Raw genomic sequence first — 27,295 nt, forward strand, 5'->3', positions numbered from 1 at the left:
GCCTCGTACCGCGGGGTGGAAAGTCGGCGTCGAGTGACAACCCGGCCCGTTATCGAATTCAACAATTAATTTCAATCAGCACACACAGAACTTTACACTGATAAGGTAAAAGTTAAAAAGTGCAAGCCCACGGCCACACTGATCTGATCGCGGCGGGACAACAAATAGCGCAAACACTTTCAAATGGCGCATGGTTGGCATGCCGTGCGCGTTAAATCATACACTAAATGTGTCTATATAGATTGTATTGCCTTAACCGAACCGGTCTTTCGCCCGAAGATAGTATCCAATCGTAATCGAGTTCGATCCAATCAAATCGGCATGCGCACCCGATAAAACTCAAATCCCACCCGGCGGTTTTGCATATACTGCCCACCACACCGATCTGATAACCGGTGTTTCGCTCGCGTGTTTGCTTACCGGTGATAAGATGCTCGTGTCACTGACAACAATGTTGTTTAGCAGTTGTAGAATAAAATATCGCAAAACCATAGATTCGATTGTTTAAGTGCAGCTGTCCCTTTCAGCGGATGTTGCTTTGGGCAAACAAATTCTATGCTCGACTGCTCATAGTTCTAGCTTTGGCCGAGTCCACGCCATACGAAGCCTATTTACAGCCTACAAACAGAAACGTGACTCGGTAGAACTGTTCGTTGATTGTTGATTGAATGTGCATCTGTTTGTTGAACTGATAAGACTATTCTTCGTATGTTTTTCCTCCTCTTCGGTGGTGTGGTCGTTATCCGGCAATGTTCAATGAATGAGCGCAACAATGTGCGGACCGGAAAAGGAAGGAAAGTCAAACGGCGATCAAATGGTGCTTTTTGTTTTGTGATGGGGCCCTAGTTTGGGACAGTTTTTCCCCCTTTTGTTTTGGTGCGATAAAAATAGGCGCGGCGGGCTTGTGAATTGTTTAACAGAGAAAGAAAAGTCAGTATGACCTCCGGCCTAACCGGAGGTTTGCTGATTGGTAATACATAAGATAATGGCTACAGAATGATAGCATAACTGCTTGGGATGGAAGGAACATTGGAGTTTGATGGTGATTCGAACGAAATACACAATTTCTATTTATTTAACTAATACTTAAAAAAAATTTTACAGTTTTTTGTACACAATTCCTTTTTACAAGTAGAGCAGAGGAAGGTTTAATCTTCTTAGGATTATTCTGCATCGGTTAAGCCCTCCATAGTTAGCGATATTTATTGTACTTCATATTCAGCTAAAGACGAATATCCTTGTCGAAGACCATAAAGATTTTCTTGGCTGAATTCACACCTTGGTCTTGGAGTGATGCACTCTTTAGCAGCTTTAACAGGCAGCTTTTAACAGGATATTTTGAATAATCTTTTCTTCGCCAATATTCAACAGTCTTGCGCTAGAAGCTTTAGATCCAGCTACAGAGCGCTTCAAAGCATCTAGCATAGTGGCCTTAACAATTATCGATCTATTTAGCTTGGGTGCCATTAGTACCAGGTGATAAAGTAGATGTGTTGTCGATCTTGGGAAATTCTTGTGCCCAAACATCTGGAAGCCCAATCTCCACGCCACACCGATCGTAGCCTGGTCGTCCACATGGATACCATCTGGAAAGCTTCATTATCTTTTCGTACAGATTAATTCCGGGGCTGCGTGTATTTCGCGTCTAGAACAACAGACATATGAATTATAACATTCAAAATCATCAAATCATCACACACTTCGACACCTACCTGTGCGTGTGCAACGATTTTGTAATCTTCCGTCAGCAGATGTTGCTTCTCGCCGTACGTTAGCAGATGTTCGAGGGCCGACATTTGCCGATCGTTCGGTACATATCGGCCATAATCGCCCATGAAGCATACGGCCAGCGTCAAGTTGGCGTACGCATTGGCCGTATTCCATCCACGCCCGACATACACGTTTCCGTCGCCACCGATCTGGAATTGGAATATTCCTGGTGAATAAAAATCAGACAGCTCCTATCTGTTCCGCATACGTAGAAGTTGCTCTGTATGTCCTGCAGACTCCGCTCGGCGATCGCTGCGTCCTGCAGGGTGCGCATCTTGATCGAGCACACGTGCACATCGGCACAGGTCTCCGAGTGGACGCCGATGTGAGTGATCAGCACGTACGGTATGGGATGTGGCAGCTCGTACGGTCCATGTACGTTCTGCTGTGCTCCCCAGTTGTTACGATCGATCATCATGTGCCCGTTGCCAAGATTGGGAACTACACAGAAAGGCGGATATAAGTACATGAATGAACCAGCAGTCGTGCATCACACTAGCAGGGAGGGCCTCGGAAGGCTCGATACTCACTGGTCTTGGAAGTAGAATCGTTCTCAAAAAATATTTCCCTGCTGGTGAGCGTGCCGTCCGAGGGGATTGTCATGTAGATAACGTAAAGCAGTAACAGCAGACCAGCGATTATGAGCAGTGAGATTATGCTGTAGACGATGAGCCGTTCGTACTTCAAGCCATTCGCACTATTGGGCGGCATAAATCTGTTTTGATTGTTATATCCATCTGGAAGAGAGTGGGAAATATTTGTTGAACACTTTTATTATACAAAAAAACATTCATTGAAACGAGTTGGTTTAAAGCCCGATATGGAAATAGCCTGTTGGTGCGGGCGTGCATTTAACGCTTATCGGAGATTTTCCATACCCGATGCAGTAAATGGTTGCACGTTTCACGCTACTATCATAAGCTTCGATGCACGGGGAAACCCAAACTTTGAAACTCGGAAACGATACGTGACGATGACCAAACTAAGCAAAGGACTACTAGTTCTGGTAAAACTGGTCCTCGATTTCTAACCATGTGCAGCTTTGGGTAATTTAAGTGAAGGAGATCAGAAATGACAGGCGCAATACTCTCCAGGTTGTTGTGTCAAAGAAGAAGAATACGAAAATAAGTAGAAAAGATCGAATGGAAAGAGAAATTATCAAGGCTGGCTACCTAATATGTCCTCAATACATAATAGAAAGAACGGTCGTTTGCCTAAAGGTGAAAAATCTAATGACGATTATTTAATACTCATTGATAACTAGCTTAAAATTCTATCCAGACCGCCTCCCCGTACTTTGCTACGGGTAAAATCAAGTCACAGAAAGCCAGAAATGGCAGGCCGAGAGCTTTTGAGGTTGTAGTGTCAAGGAAGAAGAAGAAGATAGGTTGTTGAATTTGTTATGATTTCCTCGGAGCAACTCCAACTGTTCCATCCAATTTTTGTTTCAAAAGTAAAAAACTGTTATTTGGCAGTTTTTTTTTGTAGAAAGCTTTATCTATAATTTAAAAACAGTTGAAAACCCATCAGAAAACTCTGGGAAGACAATAAAGATATCTGGGAAGGCGTACAAAAGTCTCGGGACGAAACCAACAATATTTAAGACACTCTCAAACCACCAAATGAGAAGGTGGTTCAGAATACCCAGTAGGTTTTTCGGCTATATGTCCCGATGTCCAATAAGTCACGTCGAATTGACGGCAAGATCTAGGAATTAGTTAAACCAAGAAGAACTATATCTCTCTCAGGTCTTTGGGCTCCTATTGGTAGTGATAAGACTTTTGGCTTGCTCCAAATATAACCAAAGAGAAGCTAGTTAAATATAGAGGAAGAAACACAATTTCTTATCTAATATTGTTTAATAATTATATTTAATATCATTCCAATCTAGTTCACGTTTTTTATATGGTAACCATTTCTTGCTAATTCTTCGGACTATAATGTATTGATGTTTGTGTGTTCGTATCTTATCTAAATCGTAAATCCTCCCTTCCTTATTAATACAGGTATGGATACCGACACTTAAGTAGCTTGTTTTACTAAGAAAGAAACGTGTTATATGTTATTTTTTCTACAACTTAATTGAGTTTTTATTGCAATACCTCGATCGCTGATAAGAAGTAATTTACAAGTATTTACAAAACAAGACCTATGACTAGATGCGCATCGCTACGTTATTAATGATCACCGTGCAACATGCCTTACAGCTATATCTGTAGCGTAACATGAAGTTGTGGCCTATTAGCCAAACACTATTCTTCCTCGATGGTTTTGCGAAATAGCAAGAGTGGATTCTGAATGCCGTTGCGTTCGTTGAAATTGCGCTCCTCGTCCCAGACGCTCGGGAAGCCCAGTTCTGCTCCACAGTGGGCGTATGCTTGCGTGCCGCAAGGATACCACCGGGACATTTGCATCAGCCTAGCGTACAGTGCGTCACCCGGACTCAAGGAGCTTGGTTTGGTCTAAAATGAGAGAGAAGTTGCAAAACAAAGAATTTCCACGTTATCCTTCGTGAGACTGCAAGATTCACCAACCTGTCGCCGCGCTACAAGCTTATAATCGTTGGCAAGCTTTCGCTGAATAACGCCGTACGTGAGGAGATGCAGCAGTGCCGATATTTGGGATTCTTGTGGACCATACTTTTGGAAGTATCCCATGAAGCAGACGGACAGTGTTCGGTTTTGGTACGCATTGGCAATGTCCCAACCACGCCCCACGTACACATTGCCATCGGCACCGAGCTGTGGTGAGGGAAAGTGTTTCAGGTTAGAAGAATTCTCCCTCGGCAAGCTGATCACATTCGTCAAAGCTTACATAGAAATTGCTTGGAATGTCGGGCAAATTCCGCTCACCGATGGCTGCGTCCTGCAGCATCCGCATCCTGTTGGAACATTCGTGCATACCGGAGCAATTCTTCGTCGGCACGCCAATGTGCGTAATGAGCACATACTCGATCGGATGCTCAAGCGGAACCGAACCGTGCACGTCCGGCTGCGATCCCCAGTTCCGCCGGTCGATGATCATGTGGCTGTTGCCGAGATTGGGCACTGCGAAAAGATCAATCTGTCGGAATTAGGCGGGTGCTTGTTTGTTTTCCACCATCTGACGACTGCCACTGTCCACTCGGAAATTGTACTCTCACTTACTCGTTTGCCGGTGGTAGTTGTTGCCGAACAGTATTTCCCGCCCGCTGTCAGCAGGACCGTGGACCTGGTTAACGACGAAGTAGATAGCGGTGGAGAATCCGACGATCGCAAAAAATATCAGCGCACCGTAGATGAAGTAGCGTTCCTGCCGAAGGGTCGATGGTTCCGCCGAAGGTAGCCCGCGGTTCTGATTGTTGCGGCCGGCTGTGAAGGCGAGGCGAGGTAGGGAAGATGTAATAAAATTCAGTCTCAAACGCTTGACACTCAAAGCGCACCATTGTGCATCCGGCGGCACTACGATATTGGCTTTGTCGAATGGGTTGGGTTTAAAGCGAAAGCCGCACACGGGTGACGGTTAGGTAAATATGGCGAATGCGCTACGCTTGTGGGCAAATATTTTATCGTCACACTTTACTCGTAAACAGACTTTTTTTTGTGAGATTTTTATATAGCACGGCTCGTCCGGACAGTGCAGTCGAACAGAAAGAAGCATTTCTTCATTACAATGCAAACTATGCAGAAGGTTATCTGTTCAACATAACTTCGTCGCCATAAGGACCCTCTACGGTGCTAGTTGCTGTGCACTCTGATACGTTTTTGAATAAATTCAATGAGCCAATAAAAGTTCAGCTACATTTAATACGTTGCAAAAACTTTTATGCGATAAGACAAATTCAATCAAACTCGTTCCATTACATCAAAGCCTTTCCTCTGTAGTGTTTGATGACCGAAGTAGTTGGTCAATTACACTTGCAGTCTGCATGCCTGTTAGTGCTTCCAACAATCCAGTCCAACCCAGTAGATAAGAGTTTTATCAATGAAGTGTTTTATCTTTAGATTGTGGAAGCATGTTTCCGGCTATTAATAAATCCAGTGACATACAGGCAAGAGGTATGGCGTTCAAATTTAATGCAGGTCAAGACTGACAATAGGTTTATAATAAAAACTTTTTTATCGCTCTTACGTATTTCAGTATTTTGAAGTAGATAATGCCATGCTTATCCCATCGTAAGTGCATGGAAGCTTTGCTTTAATTTGAAGCTACAAAAGTTGTTGGTAATTTCAGTGTGACTTTTCTCCTGGTTTTTATACCCGGGTGGTCCGGAGGCCGAAACGATAGTGGTGCCAGTCTTTACACGACAGGACCGGATATGAAATCCCATCAGGATCGCCTCCTCATACGCAGGACTAACTTTTCAGCTATGGGTAAAACTAAGTCACGAAGAGCCAGCAGTGGCAGGTCAAGACCTTTCGAGCTTGTAGAGCCAAATAAGAGGAGGAAGAATGCAATCGGTAGCCCCATATATTAATAGCCGTATGATAAGCTGGGACTGTAGCAAGGTTCATTACCAACAGTTCAAACATATTGACACATTCTTCTAAAAGGAGGAATAAGCTAACCATTTTTAGACCACTTTTAATAGCAATTATTATTATTATTTGGTTCTTCAACCGTTGCCCTGAAGTATATGGCCATAAATAATGGGAGTTTATCTGGTTCCTTGATGGCCTAAAGTCTAAAGACTCGTTTAATAATCTATATTAAAATATCGATCACCAAACGATTTTTTCCATACTCTCCTGTTAATGCGTTATTTTAAACATCCGAAAGAATGGTTCAAAATTGGTTATATCTTATCATAAGATTCCCTCAAAATTATTATCCAAGCTCAACCCATTCAGCACTATTCAAAACAGATCAAACAAGTGAACAAGTTGTCACAAATTTGCAACAAATCCATCATGAAAAACTCAGTATCCAACACACTTCATTTTCATTTAAGGTAGATATCAATTAGGTAAATTCCGTTTTTTCGTCTTTTTTTAAATATATATTTTAAGAATGTTTCCAAATAAATTCAGCAACTTAGAATCTGTTTTTAAAGTATGTGCAATATTTAAAATATTTACAAAAAAAATGAATGTAAGAAGAAAGATGATACTAAGAAGTGATTTGGAACGCCATCTATTGTCAAACGCACCAAATTATTTTTTTTTCTTTCTCTCTCTCTCTATTTTGGTCTAAAGACTTCTTAGGCCTGCCATTTCTGGCTTACTAGACTTAATATTGATACCACGTAGTTGGATAGTCAGTCCACACTAGGGGGGAACGGTCCGGATGGGATGTGAAGAGCAGCGCCTCTATCGCGCCTAAGCATTGAATGAACAATTTAAGACTGATAACAAAATGAAGATAATTATGCTTTTTTCTATCACTTGGCTGTGCATTGAAGAGATACTAAGCAATTACTTGTTACGCCATCTATCGGCAAATGTATTGAATTAATATCAGCCCTCTTTCATGGTTTACAAGTAAAGATCACAGAACAATGCCAGACTGTAGATCAATGCACCATTTTAAAATATTTAACCTAATACTGCCCATTCGCTTCACCTACTCAATATGCAGCTACGTGTGTCTCATAACAACTTCAGTAATAAGTAAAACAATGCCATCATCCCTATTGGTATACGGAATGCATAATAATAAATGCACTGAATACCTTAACGTTTATAACATGGCACATCTTATTATTGGTTCACTAGCATATTGAATCGACGCATATTGCCCCTTCTTTCTCTGTAAACGCAACGCTCAGTACTCGTCACTTGTCTTGCAAGAACGACCTCGTACAAGGCTCGCTGTGACTGATCGCGAGTGGAATAAACAATGTGTTTTACCACTTAAATTTACATTTTGCTTCCAAATCTTCCTAGTAACAATTTCGGGCATTTAAGGCAGCATTCTTTTGTACATTAAATAGTAAAGTAAAGAAACCGCATTATTTAGAGCATTCTCACTGCATTTAATCACTCATCTCAGTGAAACGGTTGTGTCATGCGGCGTATATGCTCACCCCCCCCCCCCCCCCCCCCCCCCTCAGAGCTTATCGTGCGAGTCATGCATGCTTGCATAAACTCAATAAATGCTGTCATAGCTGGTGAAGTTGTTGTGCACAAGATTCCCTCGCGGCGGTCCAGAGCATGGGATGAGCTGCTGTTGGATATGAACATGTGTTTTGCCGATGGGCCCGTAGAGTGGTATTGGTCGATGCAAGCAACAGAAGAGTGAGGAACGACCCTAATACCGTCCAGCGGGAGAGTAAATGTTTTTCGTACAAAAATAGCCACAAGTGTAAACATGCTGATGGAACGGAGGCATCCAGTACGTGGCTGGATCACCGATACTGCACTGGACGATGTTGGTGGGGGGTGGGTTATCTAAATCCGTGCCCAACCGTATCAAGATGCTCCAGATGCAGGGAGCAAGAATTTTTAGCATACGGTGTTAGATTTAACTAAACTTGCGAATGATCTTGATCATCCCGATCGTTCGATGAAGTGACGATTATTAATTAAAGCTAATGGCGAGCACGATCATGATGGAAAACTTTTATACACACATCGGGAAGAGGAGCTAGCGAAACTGCGTGCCGATGACTGTGATGGGGAATTCCGCAGTAGCGGACGTCTTTCGATGGAGCAGGCGTTCGGTTCGGCCGTGCAGCTTCCGGTTCCACCGTAGATGAGATTGGCCAGTGACGCACCGGAAGCGCCCAGATCGGCGTCAAACGGACCGCCGGGCGATGCGCCCGCCGATGAGGACACGTGCGACGGGTTGGAAGATGCGGGTGAGCCAGACGGCTGGGAGGCAGGCAGGGAGCTAGCCCCCGGCGGAACCGGGGACGATGATTTCGAATGTCTACGGTGATAATATTTACGCTTCCGCTGGAACAGATTGACCGCCGCGGTCGTCGTCGAGTGCCGGTCTTTGCTGTGTATCTTGAGTAACAGTTTCATGGCGCGCTTCACGGCGAGACGGGTGTAATCGACACGGATCGGATCACAGTCGGCCCATGGTGCATTGGGCGAAACCGGTAAAAACACTGCACTGACTCGAGCACGAACGTTCCGAAACTTTCTGCGAGCAGTTTATGCCTGCCCTGCGCAAGCTGAAAATATGTCTGACTGCCCACTTTCGGCAATGGATATCGAATTCGCGTGCGTTCGAATCGAGTTGGACGAATACCCCGGAAGCACCTTGTACCACAGCGAAACACGTGCTACACCGTGCGTTCACAGTCGCGACCGAATCCCAGCCACATCACGGATTAGCCATTACCATCGGGTCCACTTTCTCTGCTTTGAGGTCGAGCGCGCGTTTTGGCACGAGGACCCAACTGTGGGATTTAAATTCAATTAGTGATCCACAGCCGCACGGGCTGGATGGACACTTCGCTCGATGATACGCGCACCACACCACACGTTCACAATCCACGCGACGACAGAACTGAGGCGTTAATCCACCCGGTACTGGCTACCGGTCAGTAACAGTGCTCCACTGCGCGATGCAACGTACGTCCGGACCGGAGTAAGACTGACGAACCTGTCGCGGTCGTTGTTTGTATGGCACGCGCGAGATGAAGATGGGCACACCGACGGTTTGGCGTTTGTGTGCGTTTGCGCCCTGTTTGCATACGTACGTGGTCGTTCGGGTTGGTGGATTTGTTGTTCGTTAAGCGATGATCAACACTGTCCGGACGCGGAACGTTGATGATCAACGAAATTGGTTACAATTGAAGGGGGGGGGATAGAGCGCTTGACGGTACCGGCGACGAGGAGGATAAGTTAGAGAGTCAGAAAGTAGTACTCACTTGAACTGGGAGAGTCAACAAGGTACTATCGTTCTGTAAGTCTCTGTATAATCTTCTGTATGTTGGGCAAGTATAGAAACAAGATCTTTGCTGGCAGTTTTAGTTTGCTCGGATACATCAACCGCTTGACAATTGTTTTAATGAATCATCTATCACCGGGTTTTAAGATGATTTGTGGTGAGATGAGGATCTCTGGCCCGTTTTTCCAACCCCCCATTCTTTGGGACCTCTTTGACGAAGAGACCCTATGGAAGGCAAGGCGTCTTTTAGGTGAGCCTCCCTTTTTCGAAGACGAAGCCTCGTGGACGTTAAATCACGTTGCATGCTAAGGCCTCATGGATAGTGAGGCATCTTGTGGCTGCTCATCCTCTTCGAGGGTTGTCCCCATTATAACCTACTTGAACTGGACAACTGAACTCATGTTTGGAGTTGCTTTGATTAAGTTGTGCTCATCAATCAAGCACCCGAACTCGAAAGGAACCTGTATCAAATCTCATCAGAGTCATAATTAGTTCTAACCGGGAGCTAGCCGGTAGAACTGTTCCGATAGGATTTGAAACCGGTCCTTTCCTGTAGTTTTCTGCTAACCACAGGGCCATTCCTTCCTTCATTAATCATGCATAAAGCAATCAACTGCGTGCGAGAGAAAAATAATAACTTCATCTACATCTTGTACTGGCCTCTTCATTCAAGCGTTACAGCGTCTAGGCTACCTATCTCAACATAATTGCTTAAATAACCCATTTTTTATAGCACAACGTTTTGTACATGATGATCAAGCACATAACGCAGGTCAAAAGGCATTGAGCTAGGCGCGTTTGACACAGCACAAAGACACTAGTGTTGAGTTGAGAATGTAATCTTAACAACCAAGGCAAGGTTCTGGGGAATTGTTTATCACTCGTGGGTAAAGTACGAAGCACTTTTTCATCCGCCTTTGAAGGCTTTCTAGACTATTTTACAGGTTTAATGTACTCCGAGTCACGAGTCGATCTAACTGTACTAAACTGAATTATATTTTTATGTTTTAAGCTAAATAACTCGACTACAATTCTCATCTCAATGCGAGAAGATTTCAACGCGATGTCGCTCCCACCTCTATACTCCTTGGGATTTCCCATGTGATGATAATTAGTAAGCTGTTAGTTTAGTAGCGTATACCGCTCCTACCCTGCATAACAACAAATACTAGCGAGGTTCGTTTCCACCAAACCGGAATGTTGTCGTAAGGGTGTGTTTAGAGGAATTGCGTAATTTCTCGGTAGTCCGGGTACTATTACAGTCCAGAGTGTATAAGAAAACACTAGGCCCAATGTGAAGCTACATTGTCTTAAGCCGTTTAAAGGGTTTAGCTATATCCCTTGCCTATCGCTTTTTTACCCGAGAAACCCAATCAACCGGGACCTTTTGCGTTCGAAGCCAAATGAAAAGGAAGCGAAACTTACTTGCAATTCGGCTGGCCTCGACGGTTGCATCCATGTACTGGTAGATCGTAACGGCACCCTGGTACTGTGTCATTGGACCTATGACGACGTCGCTGGAGTTGGACAGATTGATGACGCTGGTGGCCGCCGGCTGCACGGTCGTATTTCCGCCATTGCCCGTGCTGAGCCCATTCTGATGGTTCGTGGCCATACCGGGACTGTCCGCGGTTTGCTCGTACCGTGCACCGACACTTCCGACGGGTGCAGCAGGCGGGAAGGCATTGTGCTGGTGGAAACTGTTGTACCGTGGATGAATACTCATGAGCGCGTTTGCCACCGAATCTGGCACTGCGCCGGCCGTTGACGCACTTGCGTTCTCCATTGCGTATGAGGTTTTGGCGGACTTGGTATGCGAAACACGGATTCGACGGTGTAGTCCTTCGCGCGAACGCGCGTCCGCCCGCACTCTACACGGTTCACACGATCGCGATCGAAACGCTACTGACACGGCCGTACGAGGAATGGTCTGATCTACGGCCAGCCCCCGTCAAGGTGCTCAAGCTTTTGTGTGTAAGTGTCTAGTGTGACTGGTGGTTGATGCGATGCGATAGTCGCCCGCAGATCGCACAACCTCGGACGTGATCGTGAGTAATATATTAAGCGGGAAATTTTTGCAGATGACGTAGCAGTCCGGTTCTTGACGGGGTAGAACTTTAGACAAGATCTGAGAGTTTGTCGCTTTGGTATTGGTGTGATGGTTCTGAGCTGGGGTAGGTTTTGCATGTGTGTCCATACAGTGGATGAAGGTGTGAGAAAGATACAAAGGGCTCAGGGGCTTTCCAGGCAACAATTCAAATTAAGTGAATGTATTGTTAGCACGTGATTTTTGAGCGATACACTCACAGCCATGTTAAAAATATAATTGGAAAGCGTGACTGTTTGAGTGAAAGTATTATTTATTTGTAAAGGATTGTTAACCAAACAGCTACACCTAATAAACTAAGGGTTTCAATTATTTTTTAAAAGCGTGTCCAACGCATGTAATATTTGAATTTGAATTTGTTGTCCCGATCGGGGGGTCCATCAATGTTGTTGTAACGAAGCTGTTACGATGTCCGATCAATCCTTTCTTTTCGCTGTACATATTTTTTGAAAATATTGTGCCAAAAATCTATTTCCGGTTTATTTTATCCTTTATCCTACGAGAAGCATTGGGAAAACGTTGGATTTCAATAAAATTTTGAAATTAAGTTAATTCGAAACAGTCAAAATGTCCTTCGCGAGACCCACTGTCAAGCGACGGGAAATGACAGCACCCTTGTTGTTGTGCAGCTGTCAAACCGGTTTGTTTACATCCAATGCACAATAATAAACGCTACCGGAACACAGTCGCCTGCTCCAAAACATGGAACCAGCACCGAAGAAAAGCTCGTCCAATAGCAAAAGAAATTCTTCCACCGACTCCAAACCCAACCTGAAGCTACTGTTCAGTGCGTTTCAAAAGTATGGCGCACAACACCCGGAAGAAATCCGCCGGGCAATGCCCCATCTGTCGTCCAACTTGGATGAGTACGTGAACGAGATTGCGGCCATGAGCGAGAAGCAGGTGCTGAAGATGCAAAACAGTCCGGAATTTGAGCAGTGTGAATCGTGGAGCGAAATACTGGACTCGGTCGGGTTCCGGGAGACGTGCAACAATGAGCTGCCGCTGGCGCTGCTTACCATCGCCCACACGGAAACGTTCCCGAAGCCGGAAAATGCGAACGGGGTCGACTTTCAGCTGCTGTACCTGAACCTGGCCAGCATGATGATGGGACAACCGATAAAGGCGATGAACCAGAGCACGCAGAAGGTGCTAAAGCAGGTGTATGAGGTGTGTATTGAAACGAGTCTAGAAAAAGGGGAAATAATCTTAACCTGTATGCTGATATTATATTCGTGCTTTTAAAGGACACCGTGCTGGAAACATCCCAATCGGATCAAAAGGAAGAGATTGCGATACTGCACAAAACGCTGAAAACCATGCGGAAACCGGTCCATTCGAACGATGACCCACACACGATGACCGATTTGAGGCTGTTCTTTGCCGATCCCAACATAAACCCGTTTCGGCTACCGATCGATCGGTTATGTTCAAATGAACCGTGAGGGTGAGCGGATCCGTTTCTAGCCATCTAAGCCATCGCAGAATTCTCCAAAATAATAAAAAAAAAACACTCGTGCACCCATTGCAATCACGCTTTGGTTGTTTATTAATTTTTACCATTGGATTCAGGGTTAGTACAAATCTCGATATTTTTGTTTGTTTGTTTGTTAGTTAACATCATGTTCGTTCGTCCGATGTGCTACTAGTTCAGTTCATTTACATCAAGATAGTTGTTGTTAATATGCATTGCTAGAGCATTTGCGCACTATGTTATTTGCCGTTTCCGAATTGTCTCTCGTGTTTTCCTTCTGCCAAGGATGAGAATTGATTTCCGTCTCACAAAGTAAAGATTAAATTAAACGCAACCAAAACTGCGAACGGCACAATCGAACTGTGTGCCGGTAGGAACAATCGTCTGTAGTAGGGTAGTGTAGTCTGTGCCTAGTGCGGTTCGATAGTAAATACGTTACGCTGCCGTAACCTGCAGATATATCTATTTTGCTACGCATTGTGAGCTCTCGGAACAACGGGGAAAATGTGTGTATCTCAAATGTAGCGATAATGCAAAATTGGTGGTTTGTATAAAAGAGTTACAAAAATAGACATTTGTTTGTTTGCTCTGCTTACAATGTGTCCAAGTGTTTTGTGCGTGGGCTTGCAAGTAAATTTCACATTCACAATTTAATGAACCGAGGCTTTCCGTGTTTTTTGCCTTTCTCTCTCCCTCTCGCTCTTTGCTAATAAATCGTGCAAAAATATGCTAAACTGTTGCCGCATGCTAATGCTATCGAATTCTCCGCAGCCAACTGTGGGTGGCAGGATGTACATCAATTTTCCATGGAGTTTGCCTGCGATCATTTCTCGAACCGCTAACAACTATTGTAAAACATACATTTTGCTTTTGCTGTTCTTCTATTTTGTTATGGATTATGCTGTATGCCTATCAAGAATATGTTTTTTTGTTGGTTTATTTAGCTTTACTCCACATTCAATCGGTCGCAATATTTCCACACTCACACACCGATGTTTGATTATTTATGCAGCTTAGTAATTGTGGAAAGCTTTTGGTTTCGTGAAGAATATATTCAAAGGATAAGTAATCGGTTCTGCGTGTGTGTGTGCTATAGTTGAACAAGTTAGAATCTCCCGTAGGATTATTGGATTGTCTGATAGGTAAAGGTCTCAACTGCAAGCGCCATCAGCGGGAAGATCGAGGATATGCTGTGAAAGCCAAGTGGTGGTGCGGCTTGTATGTGTCTGTGTTTGTGCGGATAAAGCATTACCATCCGTGTTAACGTTAACGTTCAAACCGACTGACGGTTACAATTGAAAGCATGGTACAGGCATGCGGTACAAAAATAATTGGATTTTTAAATACGAATCTCGATGCCCGGTTAAAGCGATGCTACAAAAATATGCTTGCCGGTACTGCTCTGCTTCACTACCATTTCCGCACCATTCTAAACGCATTCTGTTTTGCTATAGTTCTTTACCTTTCTCTTCGTGTAAATAGTTTTCTTTTTCGATCCATCCATCCAATTCACACTCCGTAACATTCAGTAACATCTAACTTCCGCCCCTTTCGGTAGATATATAGTTTTCCGTCTCGCTAGATTATATTATCTTTCTCCTCTTTCGATTCTTCAACGTGCAATAATTAGTCATTCAAAAGCTATGCTTCGTTCCAGCAGCAAAGGTAGTGTGCACGTGTATGTGGCTGTGATATGTGGTTAACAAATGGAATCTAAGTACAGTGGTTCGGATGGAAATTGGGACGCCTTCAGGGCGAACGAATGCTTGATTTTGAGGAGAAATTTCTTTGCTTTAGGATTGGGCTTCTCGTAACTTTGCTTACTAAATAGTTACTAAAAACTGATCGAAAATCGCTTGCCTAGTGGCCAAAATGGGCAACTTTTTCATGGGATGATGTTTTCTGATCATGTGATGATGTTTTCAACTTTCATGTATGGGATGATGTTTTCTGATCATTTGCCAATCCCGATCCTGATCCCGAGTAATACCACTTTTCATGATTGAGTTGAACATATCAACAGTTTCGTGGGTGCCGGTGCGCATCTTGGGACGATTTTCAATGGTTTGAGGAAAATAGCCCTGCTTCCCTTAGCTGGGAATGTATGGCAGGTCCTTGACTTTTCCTGCAGAGACGTGTTATTCCTACATATTTTCCATAGTTTTGAATCTAGCGTAACTCGTATGTCTCTCTCTCTCGCTCTCTTTTGGCCTAACGATTTCTTAGATCATGCCTGTTAGTTGGATAGTCAGCCCTCACTAGGGGTAAACTGTCCGGATGGGATTTGAACCTCGGTCCTGCCATATGCATTCTTGTTACTCGTAAGATATCGCGAGTCCTTCGAATAATTAATAAACAAAGTATCATAAATATAAGATTAAAGAAGGCCATTCAATTATGATTACAAATCTTGCAGAACAACAGCAAAAACTAAAAATCTTATATCTTTTTATTAGTAAAAAAATCTTACATTTTAAAATAATCAGCTCTGTAGCCTCTGAAGTTCATAAGTATTTTTAGAAAAAATATATATTTTTATAAAAAATACTATAAATGCAGAAATGTGTGATCTGTTACCTAATATTTTATTTAAAATAAGCAATTTTATTTAATTTTGATTTTTAATTATAAATTAATTATAGAAAAAAGTGGACACTTCTGAGGCCCATTGTGATTTTGTGATCAGCTAAGATTGTAGCACCTAGAAAAGAAAAATCATACGCTAAAAAAATTCATCCTCAAAATCGAACCAATCGTTCGATTTCTTGCTATCCCAATTTCCCCTCCTGCCACACTGTATATGGAAAACAATTTTTAATCAAAACACGCATTACACTAGGCGCTTTTCATGTACATGTCCTGGGTTTCTTTCTCCTTTCTCTCCTGCGGCTAGAGTCTAACTAGTGTTCGATAGGTAAAGTCACACGCAACCGCTACGTGTTGCACTCAGATACAGAGCTTTATCACAGCAAACATCCGAAACGAAAGCTAGGCTGGATGGATGACCGGCAACGGGGGATATGTAAAGGAGCGTTGTTTCCGGGTGTTTCGATACTACTAGGGAGTTTGTGTCAGCTCCGTACGTTTCTCATAGGTTTCCAGTTTAAGGGCGTTAGAAGGACTTTATCGAGAGGGTCGATCATCTCTCACGAAGGATTGTCTTACAGCTCAGATACATTAGGTTGATGTGTGTTGGTGTGTGTGTATGTGTGTTTAGTTGCAATGTTCAATGGTGGACCATTGGTGACGTGCGTGTACACAGCTACTTTACTTACACTACTACCTTACCACTAACAGTACTGCAAAACTGACTCAGAGCAAAACGTCTCCATTAACCGGTTCTAGCTAATATTAACATTGACCACCGCAATGGCGTGATTGCCCCGATGGTCTGATGGTGACTTTTAGAAGGTGATGAGAGAATAAGAAAAGTTTCTTTTTTCCCCCGTTCCGCTAGATCGATGTGTTGTAGTGATTTTGATATTTAGAAATTTGATCCTTTCTTCATTCCTGGCCCAGCTGCGGATTAACCTTCTGCTGGCACCGAGCTGCTATGAAATTGTGAATAGCTTAGCCGTTCTATTTGGGTTTTCCCGAGTCGAAAAAACACACACACACACACAAACACATTCACACGTTTATAACAACATTCAGTAGAAATTCGTACAACCAGGAACCGGGAGTTTTTGCCCCGGGGAAAGGACATCCATCATGAGGATCAATGTGCCAGAGTGTCTGGATGTGTGTGTTGAGTAATAAACATGTATCCGTTGGACTTATTCGTTTAAATTACATGTGCTCGTGTGATGTGAACTTCCTTTCAAAGTATCATCCCTTCCTGTTCCTTGATTCAGAAATGGATTACTAATGCCGCCTGCGGTGGATTTTTGTCTAACGATAAGTGACTTGCGCAATCTTGGATAATTCCTATTAATAACACACCTCGACACGATACTTATACGCTACCGAAAACCACATCGGAAAGAGAATATGTCTTATATAAAACGGAAAACCAAACCCAGGTGGCTAAATTGTAAAATGTACAGGGGTTAGCCAAAAACCGCTCGATCGATCGCTTCTGTCGATCGCTCGATCTGCTCGATTAATCTGTTTGGTGCACGTTTGGCAATCACATCAATTTTATGGAACAACGTGTCGAATTTTACTTCCTTTATCATATATTTTTGTTTTATCTTTAGTTTTTTTTGGTATCGTTTGGGAGCTTTTGCTCCACGTAAGTGCAGTTGTCTTGAGCAGTAGGATAAAGACTCTTTCCGGCCACAAGTACCGGATAGACGGGGAAAGCGGAAAGAACGTCCCGAGTACGTTTGGTGATTGTCGAGGGTATATGTATAATCATGCTAGGTGAGTTGTGGCTGTGAAACCCAAGAGGTACAGGTTTGATTGTGCCGAAGGATAACGATTTGGTTTGGTTCGTTCGGTTTGGAAAATGTCGGTTACGGGCTTAAGTTTGCAAACGCACACGCACATTCCACACGCTCCTCTTCACACTCGCATACACACACGTACACGCACACATATACTTATAACAAAGACACACACACTCACACATACATACTGTACACGAGAAACATTCAGTATTATGGGCATCAGTATGCCTTATTTCATGCTTATCGGGTGGTGCTCGTTGACTTACAGACAAGGAAAAACAGTGTGGGAAAACTGCAGTAGATGCCAGCTTTTCTCTCTCTCTGTGCTAACGTTTTATGCTACAAGCTACGAGCACGTACGGCAGATGAAACTCGGTGCTTTATAAACGCTAATATCTAGATTTCATGTATATATATATGTATATAATCTACTAGTTTAATAATTCCTTCAAATGAGTTGGCGGATCCGGCATCCGGTCGATGGCGTTCCTGTGCATCGGTTGTCCTGTTATCGTTCGGGTTTGTTTGTTTGGTTTTCTTCTTCTTTTTGTCGGAATAAATTAGAATGAGCTACGCTATCCTCACGTTCTGAGTGTTTTTTTTATACCGTGTATGTATATACCTCTCCCGCTGCTTAACTTTCGATAAATCGCTTGTTTTTAGTTGCTGTTATATGCTTATTTGTATATATATGTAAGTATATGAATGGTAATATAGTTTGATTGTTACAGATACATTTAATCTCATGGTGATATGTACAACACGACACACTGCTGTTGTGCGTTTTTTTAGATTTTTTTTGTCGGTTGAGCCTGCAATGGGCAGCCAACGGAAAACGCGTAAGCTGAAAACGGAAGCAAAATTCAACGAAAAGCGGTTGGTTTTTCATTTGGATAAAAGCTCCGGTGTCTTTTTTTTCTCATTCCAGTAGTGGTTAGAGATGGAGGATTAATATGAAAAATTAAGGTTAATTAAAAAATACCGGAAGCAAGGAGAACCTAACATCATGCAAAATACCCAGAATGGGTGAAGAAAAATTTAATTACTCAAGTGTCAATATTATCTGGGATTGGGATCTTTTCCGAGCTTACGAATGGTTAGGCAAAGGCGAAAGATCCTCCTCTGTTTTATTCTAACGAAATATGTTAGTTTTTGCATTAGTAGATTTTTGTACGCGATAAGAGCTGGGACATGGAGTCATGGATAGAAGAAGCGTCTTAGTAAGTATGCCCCCATCCGTTAGATAGTTTGTTTGACTGTGTGGTTTTACGATATCGTATTAATGTTTTACTTCAGTACAAACATTCACTCACACTTACTTAGCTGTTGGAGTGCAGAAGAAACAGATTTTTTAAACCTTTTTTATATGTTAAACTTTGCTTGTTAAACTCCTGGCTATTACGCGTATCTTCGGTATACGGTTAATATTGTGGAATTGACATTGATTTTGTGCTGTTGTGTTTGTATGTTTGTTTTTGGGTTTGTTTGCTTTTGGATTGTTTTTTTTGGGGGATAACACACGTTGTACATTGATTTGATTTCGTTTATGTTTGTATATACTTTTCAAAAAATGCTTTTCACCCGAACGCATTTTGTTCCACTCGCCGGTTCAAGCGCATAATGGATTATTTCGCAGTGTGGATGATGGTTTTTTTTGCTAGTGTACCATTAAAGTACTTGTTTAATAAAGTATATTTAAAATACTAAGAAGTACAACATGTTGCCATCAAACATTGCTGTTGGATCCGTAAGAAAGTTTACAGCATTCTGCCAAAGATGGCGCCACTAGTAAAATGTGAGTGGGACTGGAAGATGTGTCATACTTCAGAGGCGTTAATAATTTGAGTTTTAAACTGATACACTTTTTTGGTTAAGGGCTTCAGTTTTCGATAGAACTCTTTTGGGGTAGCATGTATTGATGAACCATTAGCTGGAAGCTTTACTGGTGATCTATTATTGTTATTATTATATTAAGTGGACCTATTCCTGATGTGATCAGCACGTTCCACCGATACCACAGTGAAATATTTTCTCGCCAGTAGTCAATGCTCTGAATGTAGTTGGATCAGACGAGTGTCTTACACTGCGAACTTATTACAAGTCATCAATCTATCAGTAAGGAGCAGTATCAAATCCAGATGGTTTAGTTGAGTTTAAGTTTACATATTTCTGCTTCGGTCAAAAACTGTTTAAAGAGTCTTCTTTCTACTAAACTACCTTTTCAGGTCCTGCCTGTCATTTATGGATTGCCAGGACTTTTTGATACCGCATAGTTGCCCGATTCTGCCATCTGAAGACCGTTGTAGCCTCTACCACCGTTCTGCCCCCATTTGGAGAGTAGTGGATAAGAAATTCAATACCATAAGACCCTTCCTTGGCTCTCGTGGAATATGCGACGAACCCTTCCTCTTCGGCGAAGGGAATTAAAGACCAGATTTTATTTTGATACGGTGTGCATAAATTATTCGAGAAAGTTATAGAATGTGAAGGAAAAATCTTCGTACCAAAATTTTTGACCAATTTTTCCTTTAGCTTTAAATTTTAAATTATATTTAAATTTTCTCGTAGACCCAATGACCTTATAGTAGCTTTTCAACCTTTACTAAACAAATCAAGCATCTTAAGGAGAATGTTTGTAAAGCCATTCCATCTACTACTAGATTGTATCTTCATGACCTACGCTCCCCAAAAATCATGTTAACGAGCTGAAGTGAAGCGACGGGAAAGGGTTTTCGGTCGGAGATGAAAAACTACTATTCACTGCCGTGTGCAAAGAAGTTTTTCGCCACTTTCCACCATTTGACATTAAGTATTCAACGCGTAAAGGCGTAGATATGAAATAGTTACTACGCTGCTGATTGCTTCCTACTGGTAGGAGGCGGAAGTCGCGGAAGAAAATTCACGGCGCGTCACTGAACTAATGTTCAAGACTGGCGACCGTTCGTGCATACTGTTGGAACCGGTTCGTCACCGTAGTAACTGAACGATCATCATCACGGTTGCTTTCACCGTTGAGCGACGGGTGCAAAAGTTTTGCCTCATTTTAATCATTCCACCGAGGGCTTTCGCTTTGCAGTTCCGGCAGGCATGCGGAACGATAGTGTGTTAAAGAGTTAAAGACACTTGACTGCTCGTAATGGGGTGGCCGGCGTAACGGCGGGTGACTGTAACTTGGAGCAAGCTTTTTCATCACGTACGGGACGTCCTTTGAAGCGTTTGATTACGAGGCAGAAGCATATACGGCTAACGAGGCACCTGTTTGGAATGTTTCTTGTGTGCGTATGTGTTTCTCTGGATGGCTTAAGAGTTTCTTAAATGTTTGAATGCACCAGTCGAGAGAAACGGCAAGTAGTCTTTCTGTGTGAGGCTCATCGTACGCGGGCTAACAGAGTAACATCCACTTGTGCTACATAAACCATTATGGCGAGTGGTTCCGGCTGAGGGAAAAAATGCACTGCAAAGCGAGTGTTGTCCTGACATTGAATGTTGAATCCAAGTTTTTTATGTTTCTCTCTCCCTCTGTGTTACACACCTTAACCAACAACACATTATCTTGTTACAGCGAATAATCACGTCCAGCGTGATGTCTGCCTGTGACATAGTACATCTATTAAACAAGGTGTCTTGAACGGTTTAGCTCTCCGCGCTAGCGGTACCTGGTACACCATCTTGCTTTATAGTTAAAATTATGCATGCTTTTGGGGATGGTTTTTGACGGGATTTGCAACCATCAGCTCAACAACAAGTTTTCCGAGTGTGGGAGTGGTTAAATGTTTGTGTGTGGGTAAATGTGTGTCTAGTTTGTTTGTGTGGAATATTACGAGAAAAAGTATTTGCTGGTTTTCGTTTGTGAAATTCTCGCTAGGTTGGATACAGTTTAGTAAGTGAAAGTTGTATAGAAAAGTTGAAAGGGGATTGCAAAAACATCTGAAAGCTTAAATCTGACACCAGCGGTACTTTGTTACTTAGGGCGAATTTTAATCAACTCAGTTCATGGAAATGGTTAGGGGAAAATATACATGGACAAGGAAAAAACTGCTCCTCTGCAAACAATAGTTCAGTTCTATGAAAAAAGGACGATTAAAAACGTGTTGTGAAATGTGAACGCGGCATTTTGGTTTCAGGTTAAAAGCTGGTGCAGTAATAAAGCTTAATACTATATAATTAAAATTAAGAGTAAAAAAATCCTTCTATAATTAATGCTTACTTTTTAAAACATATGAAAATAAGCGTACTGTGGCTTTAGGAACCGTATTTTGTAAAGCTGCCTTTTTTTGGCGAAGTGTCAAGATTGTACAACTCCTGAAAGTATGCAATGAGTAGTTTTTTTAAACAATGTGATGGCGTAACGTATGCATTTAAAAAGGTTTAGTTCAGGTTCAGAGCATAAGTTGAATTGAAGTCGGTTTGCTCAAAATAGCCGAGCAACTACACTTGAAACGATGTATTTGTAGCATCAGCCCAATAGATAGGTGGGGTTGGCTGAGGAAATTTGAGATATATAGCCCCTTACTGCACCTCTAGCCATGGTTAGTTTGGATTTCACATAAACTTTTTTCTCTGGAGAAACTCGAGATAGACCGAATTTGGATAGGTATCGGCCACTCAAGCTGATAACAATCAACTGTAGCACCTGTCTAAGCCGATCCTTGCCTATAAAGGCATTGTGTTACGAAATCTTCAATCAACCTGCTTAGCACAGAATAGTAGACTCACGCACTGCGAATGATGAGGCTTGAGTCTTTGAAATATCTTCATTTAGACTAAATCGCAGGATTTTTTTCCAAAATGTTTAAGGGCAAAGATGAAGTACTTGGTGTTCGTTTAAGCCTCAAAAGAACTGAAAACCGACTGGGGTAGTCGAGTAGCTAACTATCTGTGATACAGCTGACCAGTAAGGTATGGTATCATTTTTCTGGAAGGCGTAGAATTTAATCCACTGACGGTGGTGCGTTTAACGATACGCTGACTAAACGGCCGTAGGGGACTTCGAATTCGCAAGGAGCCCCGAACGCACAAAGCGAACATCCCTTCCAAGCAACGGAATCAGTGAGTTACTAGACCCCCAATTCCATTTTGCTTAGAGCTTAGAGCTAAGTTGCAAAATCCATCACTCTCCCCAAAGGGCTATTTGTTAAAGTTAAGATAGATTTTTTTTATTAATACATACATTAGGTTGTTTAGTTTTCCTAGCTTTAGCCAGAGAGTCTGATAATTTAAAAAATTGCATACTTTCAGGCGTGTGTGTAACTCAAGATACAATTTTACTAAAAATGTATTTTTGGCAAACTTTAACTATTCTTAAATGGAAGCTGATACTTGCTATGCGGAAATGTAAACATCATGCTAAAGGCAATATTGATAAGCTCTGTAAGAATCTGCTCAAGGAATGGAACACCATTTTCCTTCCTCACTAACGGTGAGCACTCGCTCCGAAGGTAGGTGACCGTGCGGCCATACTCCCGATCGGTAGTGTCGTCGGTGGCGGTACCTGCGCCGTGATACGATTCGAAAGCGAGGTCGAAAACGTGCTCCCACTCAGATGTACCCCATTGTTCGACGCACTCAGTGTGCTGCTAACCGATCGGGTCGTCCCCAGCGTGACGGTACCGATCGTACTGCCCGGCGATGGACATTTGGGGAACTGGCCCGCGATGGTAAGCGATGTTGTGGAGCCCTGCGGACCGGTCGAAGCTACGAGGCCGGTCGTCGCGCTTGACGGACCGGACGCGGGAATGCTTGCATTATTGGTAATGGTGGCGATTCCACCGCTGGTGAGCTTAATGGTGCCGACGGTGAGCGTAGTAGCGCTGCCGGTGGATGCAGTGGATGCGGTGTTGAGAGCCGTGGCGGATGCTGACAGTGGTGCGTGCGGTTTGGGCGGTGCCTGCTGTGTGCTACTATTACTGCTGATCGTGAATCTATCTTTGGTCATTAATGCGTACAGCTGTCGCTGCAATTCAGAGAGGAATGGTCGATTTTTTCGTTTTTTTGGTTTTTGGTTTTTGGTTTTTTCGATTGTTGGCGTGATGCAGATGAGTGAGTGGGTGACGGTGGGCAGCGGTGGTGCATTCGTGACCGTTGCAGAACCCCCGGATGGTGACATCGACATGTGGTGCGGTGCCATGTGGACGATTCGACAGCGATATGAGGGTGATGGTTGGAGAGGGAGAGTACAAGTGCGGAAAGTGATGATTTGTGGGTAGATGCAGTTAGAGTAGGAATGAAAATTGAAGAAGAGAAGAAGAGAGAGAGAAAAAAAAGAGAGAAAAAATACTACCATGAGCAACAGGAACCAAGAGCGTGGCTACATTCAGCTTGCAACTAGCAACAGCAATCCACAGACACATTCAGACATTTAGACATTTGCACAGAACACACTAAACACCGACATGCACATCAGGACAAATAAAGCACAAAAAGAGGTCGAGCATGATGAGGAATTGGTTGGAATAGTATTTAATGACATGATGAAAAGATGGTGTGGGCTGTAGTTTTAAATACAGACGTTATTATTATTTGTTAATTATGATGTATGGCGCAGCGATGATATTTGGCGGTATGTTGGTTACCATTTTGAATTTTAAAATACCTTGAAGTAATATTTGACTGTGACTCTGTGCGTGTGTGTAAGGTGTGGAAACAATAAATGAGATTTATGTAATTAATATTCAAAATCAAATAGAGTTTCTAATTAAAATATGATGAAGTTTGCAATTTCATTACCACGTCCAATGCCTCTCGTCGGACTCATTGCACCGAGCAGTGAAACACGTGCCTTGGAGCATCACGTGATTTACACAAAAATATATCAATATTCCCTTCAGCACCGGAGCGACTCAAAAATTAAATTATATTTTCGCTGCCCACGCACGGACCGTGCTACCATGAAAAATTCAATTCAAAACGAAACCGCTCGATAGCTTGTTGAAAATTAACCACAAAATAAATGTTTGATTGAACGAACCGGGCATAAAAAGAATGGCCCAAACCCGGTAAGCTGATGATTGATTGGTTAAAACAGAATACGTAAGAGCCTAGTGGTTTTTGGCGTCGCTGTTATATATTTTTTGCAACCATAAAGCATGGCTTAATTGATTCCACTTCTGTTTTGAAAACTTGCTGTAAGGAAAGGATTTGAAACGAGTGCTTTAAGTGCTTTAAAGCCACTTTCCAACCTTGCACTCGTTGGTGGAGCTGAGGAAATGTGATTAATTTTCAACCGTTGCTGCTACACTTTTCATTTTGCGGATGATTTGCTGCTGGAAATGAATCGGAACTCTATGAATATATGGGTGTGCCGCCTGTTGGTGTGAGTGAACTGATTTTTCCCAATATGAAATAACTGATTCGTGATTAATGTCAACTGGCATTAAGCTGGTAACGTATACACTGATTGCAGCCAGGCAAAGTGTTTAAAGAGCAATTTATCGATAATTAACGATAATTGGATCTTGATCATGTCAGCAATCGGATTATGGTTTTGTAGTAACGGCACAGCAAACACGAAAAACACGAGTTGGTAGATCGTCCTCCTGCTCGTGGTATGAGGTGAGATGCATGACGGTTGCTACTGAGCTCGCGTGCACTAGTACTAAGAGCTACTACTACTAGCAGCTAACACTACTACTCCTACTACTACTGGTACACTCATTCGCATAGCAGAGTTAGTTAGTCATTCTATTTACGGCTCGGTTCTAGACAGTAATGCATTTCATTCTTGAACGGGAAAACACGAACGGCCTGATAGACGAGCAAGCTGAAAACGGTTAAATATTGGAAAATAGAAACAGACAGCAGTTTAGTGACAGTAAATGCAAATTTCCAACGGTTAGAAGCAGAACTCGGTTGCGAACAGTGCATCACCAATTGAGAGTAGACGGTTGTAGTTATTTTTGACAGAGCTAACAAGCGATAGATCACGCCGTAAAGGTGATAAATAATATGAAAATTATGATGCTGTGTATAACACTTGGAAGGTTGTTAACTTATATCGTTTTTAGTACAATTTAGTACAGTTTGACAGATCGTGTATAGTATATGCGAGAAATTCTGTACCAAATGTTGTACTAAGTAATATTACTAAATTCGTAAAGAAGATTTTCTACATCAGATTTATAGCCATTTTGTGCGCGTATGGGTGGGTAAGTGTGTATAGGGGGGAAGGATTTGTTTTCAGTAGAACACATTATGTACGAACTAAAACACATTACTACGTTTAGTACATTGCATTCCACAGTATCCTAATCCTGGTTCCGATATTCCACCAAAGGCCAATCTGTGTTAACGAATTACTTTTTGAAAAATGGAATTAGTTCCACTTTTAGTACACATTCTAGCTTTATTAGAAAGGATAGATTTTATCGAATTCAAGCATCATATCTGCAAGGAAACAGAGATTTTTAATGTCCAATTTCACTTCACTGCACCTACTGCAGGGGCAGTATAAACGAATTTGAAAAGTTGTACTAAAACAGTGTACACTAAAACATTTTAAAGCACAGTTAGCAAACATTCGCTTTGTTTTCCCCCCCCAAACGACAAGACAAACAAAGTTTGTTGTCTCACGTATGATGATCAACAAAACAAGTCTACGATCGAAAACGAACAAAAACCAACGGGAACGAGAACTTCCACGAGAGTCTCTGCCACCGCTGTACTAATCTAAACAATTGTACTAAGAAAAACACAACAACAGTACACAACAGTGTTTTGTGCTACTGGTGTGTACAAGCTCTACTTGAAGATAGGAGCAACACTTCCAACACTACGTCACTACTACGGTAGCAAGAACGCACAAGAACTAAAAACTCATAACGACATCCTGATGAATGCATCCGACGCTAAACGCAACAGTGGCGTATGATTCCTACGACTAGAAGAGGATGTCTACTAATATGCATGAGATCGCTACTCTATCCCGGCCCGCGTTCGCTAATCCTCAACCGGACGGGCCTGCTTTCGCTTACAGAATCGCTTACCTCGGAACGCTTCGGTTCGCTCGGTTCTCCCGTGTTTCTGACACTTCGGACCATCGGAAATATTTCAGGGTAGGATACAGTTGGGTTGTTGTAGTTGGATGGGCGACCGTTTGATACGACGTTGGAGTACGTGTGGTGTTGGTATTTTGGTAGTGGCTGGATACGATCACCGATCATTCGGCGATGGGTGATGGGGCACACACTCACACAGACATAAAGATATGTTACAGCAAGAGCGTTATCTCTCATTCTATCAGACGATATGTGACGTGCGAGTAGTTTATCTCTGTGTATCGGTGTATACTTGCAAGAAAGGAAGGTGCTGCTGTTAGCGTTTGCTTCTTCACCAGATGGCGCTAGTATCCTTTTTGTTCTAATCCAAGGATCGGACGCTACTATTGGTGGTGTACTCCGTTTGCACTAGGGAGCTAGGGAAACCATCAACAAAAGGAAGGATCTGGCGTGCGTCTTGTGGTGGGTAGGTATGGGTTGTGTGTGTCGTGATGTTGCATCGCTCCTAGCGCGCTCTCTCTCTCTCCCTCTATCATTACTTCCCACCGCCAAATTGGTGTGCTTTGGAGGGAATGTTAGTTAGCAGTTAATTATTGGTAAACAGTCAGTGTGCTCTGTGTTACAGTGCGCTTAGCTATTGGTTGGTTAGTTAGTTAGTTAGTTTACTTCTAACGATCATTGTCCACGCTAAACAGGGATGATGATCGGGGACGATTTTTAGTAACTTTTTCCAGAACGG

General features: G+C 42.7%; 3 protein-coding genes across 3 annotated transcripts in view; 1 reads left to right on the forward strand and 2 right to left on the reverse strand.

The window, feature by feature from the left end:
• Positions 1-1,234: 1,234 nt before the first annotated feature.
• On the reverse strand, positions 1,235-9,323 carry LOC118509363. The gene is made up of 9 exons (XM_036049886.1): positions 8,321-9,323; positions 4,917-5,120; positions 4,585-4,817; positions 4,305-4,511; positions 4,079-4,232; positions 2,301-2,507; positions 1,979-2,211; positions 1,713-1,919; positions 1,235-1,645 (listed from the first exon to the last, which is right to left on the reverse strand). The coding sequence occupies exons 1-9, from the start codon at positions 8,715-8,717 to the stop codon at positions 1,448-1,450; spliced, it is 2,040 nt and encodes a 679-aa protein (XP_035905779.1). The 5' UTR covers positions 8,718-9,323; the 3' UTR covers positions 1,235-1,447.
• A 3,012-nt stretch (positions 9,324-12,335) lies between these two features.
• Positions 12,336-13,767, forward strand: LOC118509361. Its single transcript, XM_036049884.1, has 2 exons — positions 12,336-12,868; positions 12,946-13,767. Exons 1-2 carry the CDS (start codon positions 12,401-12,403, stop codon positions 13,141-13,143), a joined length of 666 nt encoding a protein of 221 aa, XP_035905777.1. The 5' UTR covers positions 12,336-12,400; the 3' UTR covers positions 13,144-13,767.
• The window catches only part of LOC118509360 (SCY1-like protein 2), a 105,400-nt gene continuing 91,322 nt past the window's right edge, over positions 13,218-27,295 (reverse strand). The window contains exon 21 of the mRNA XM_036049882.1: positions 13,218-23,516. Coding sequence (XP_035905775.1) covers positions 22,977-23,516 — 540 coding nt within the window. The 3' untranslated portion in view covers positions 13,218-22,976. The remainder of the gene's footprint in view (positions 23,517-27,295) is intronic.

The sequence above is a fragment of the Anopheles stephensi genome, chromosome 3 (assembly GCF_013141755.1).
Source record: "Anopheles stephensi strain Indian chromosome 3, UCI_ANSTEP_V1.0, whole genome shotgun sequence".
NCBI lineage: Eukaryota > Metazoa > Arthropoda > Insecta > Diptera > Culicidae > Anopheles > Anopheles stephensi.

What these genes read in the sequence shown, in the direction of transcription:
- LOC118509363 (XM_036049886.1), bottom strand. Translation starts at nt 8,717, where the DNA reads ATGAAACTGTTACTCAAGATACACAGCAAAGACCGGCACTCGACGACG. An exon ending in ACATTCCAAGCAATTTCTAT is followed by an intron (nt 4,512 to 4,584) that starts GTAAGCTTTGAC and finishes CCCTCACCACAG; the next exon opens with CTCGGTGCCGATGGCAATGT. An exon ending in GGAGCGCAATTTCAACGAAC is followed by an intron (nt 2,508 to 4,078) that starts GCAACGGCATTC and finishes ACTCTCTTCCAG; the next exon opens with ATGGATATAACAATCAAAAC.
- LOC118509361 (XM_036049884.1), top strand. Translation starts at nt 12,401, where the DNA reads ATGGAACCAGCACCGAAGAAAAGCTCGTCCAATAGCAAAAGAAATTCT. An exon ending in TGCTAAAGCAGGTGTATGAG is followed by an intron (nt 12,869 to 12,945) that starts GTGTGTATTGAA and finishes GTGCTTTTAAAG; the next exon opens with GACACCGTGCTGGAAACATC.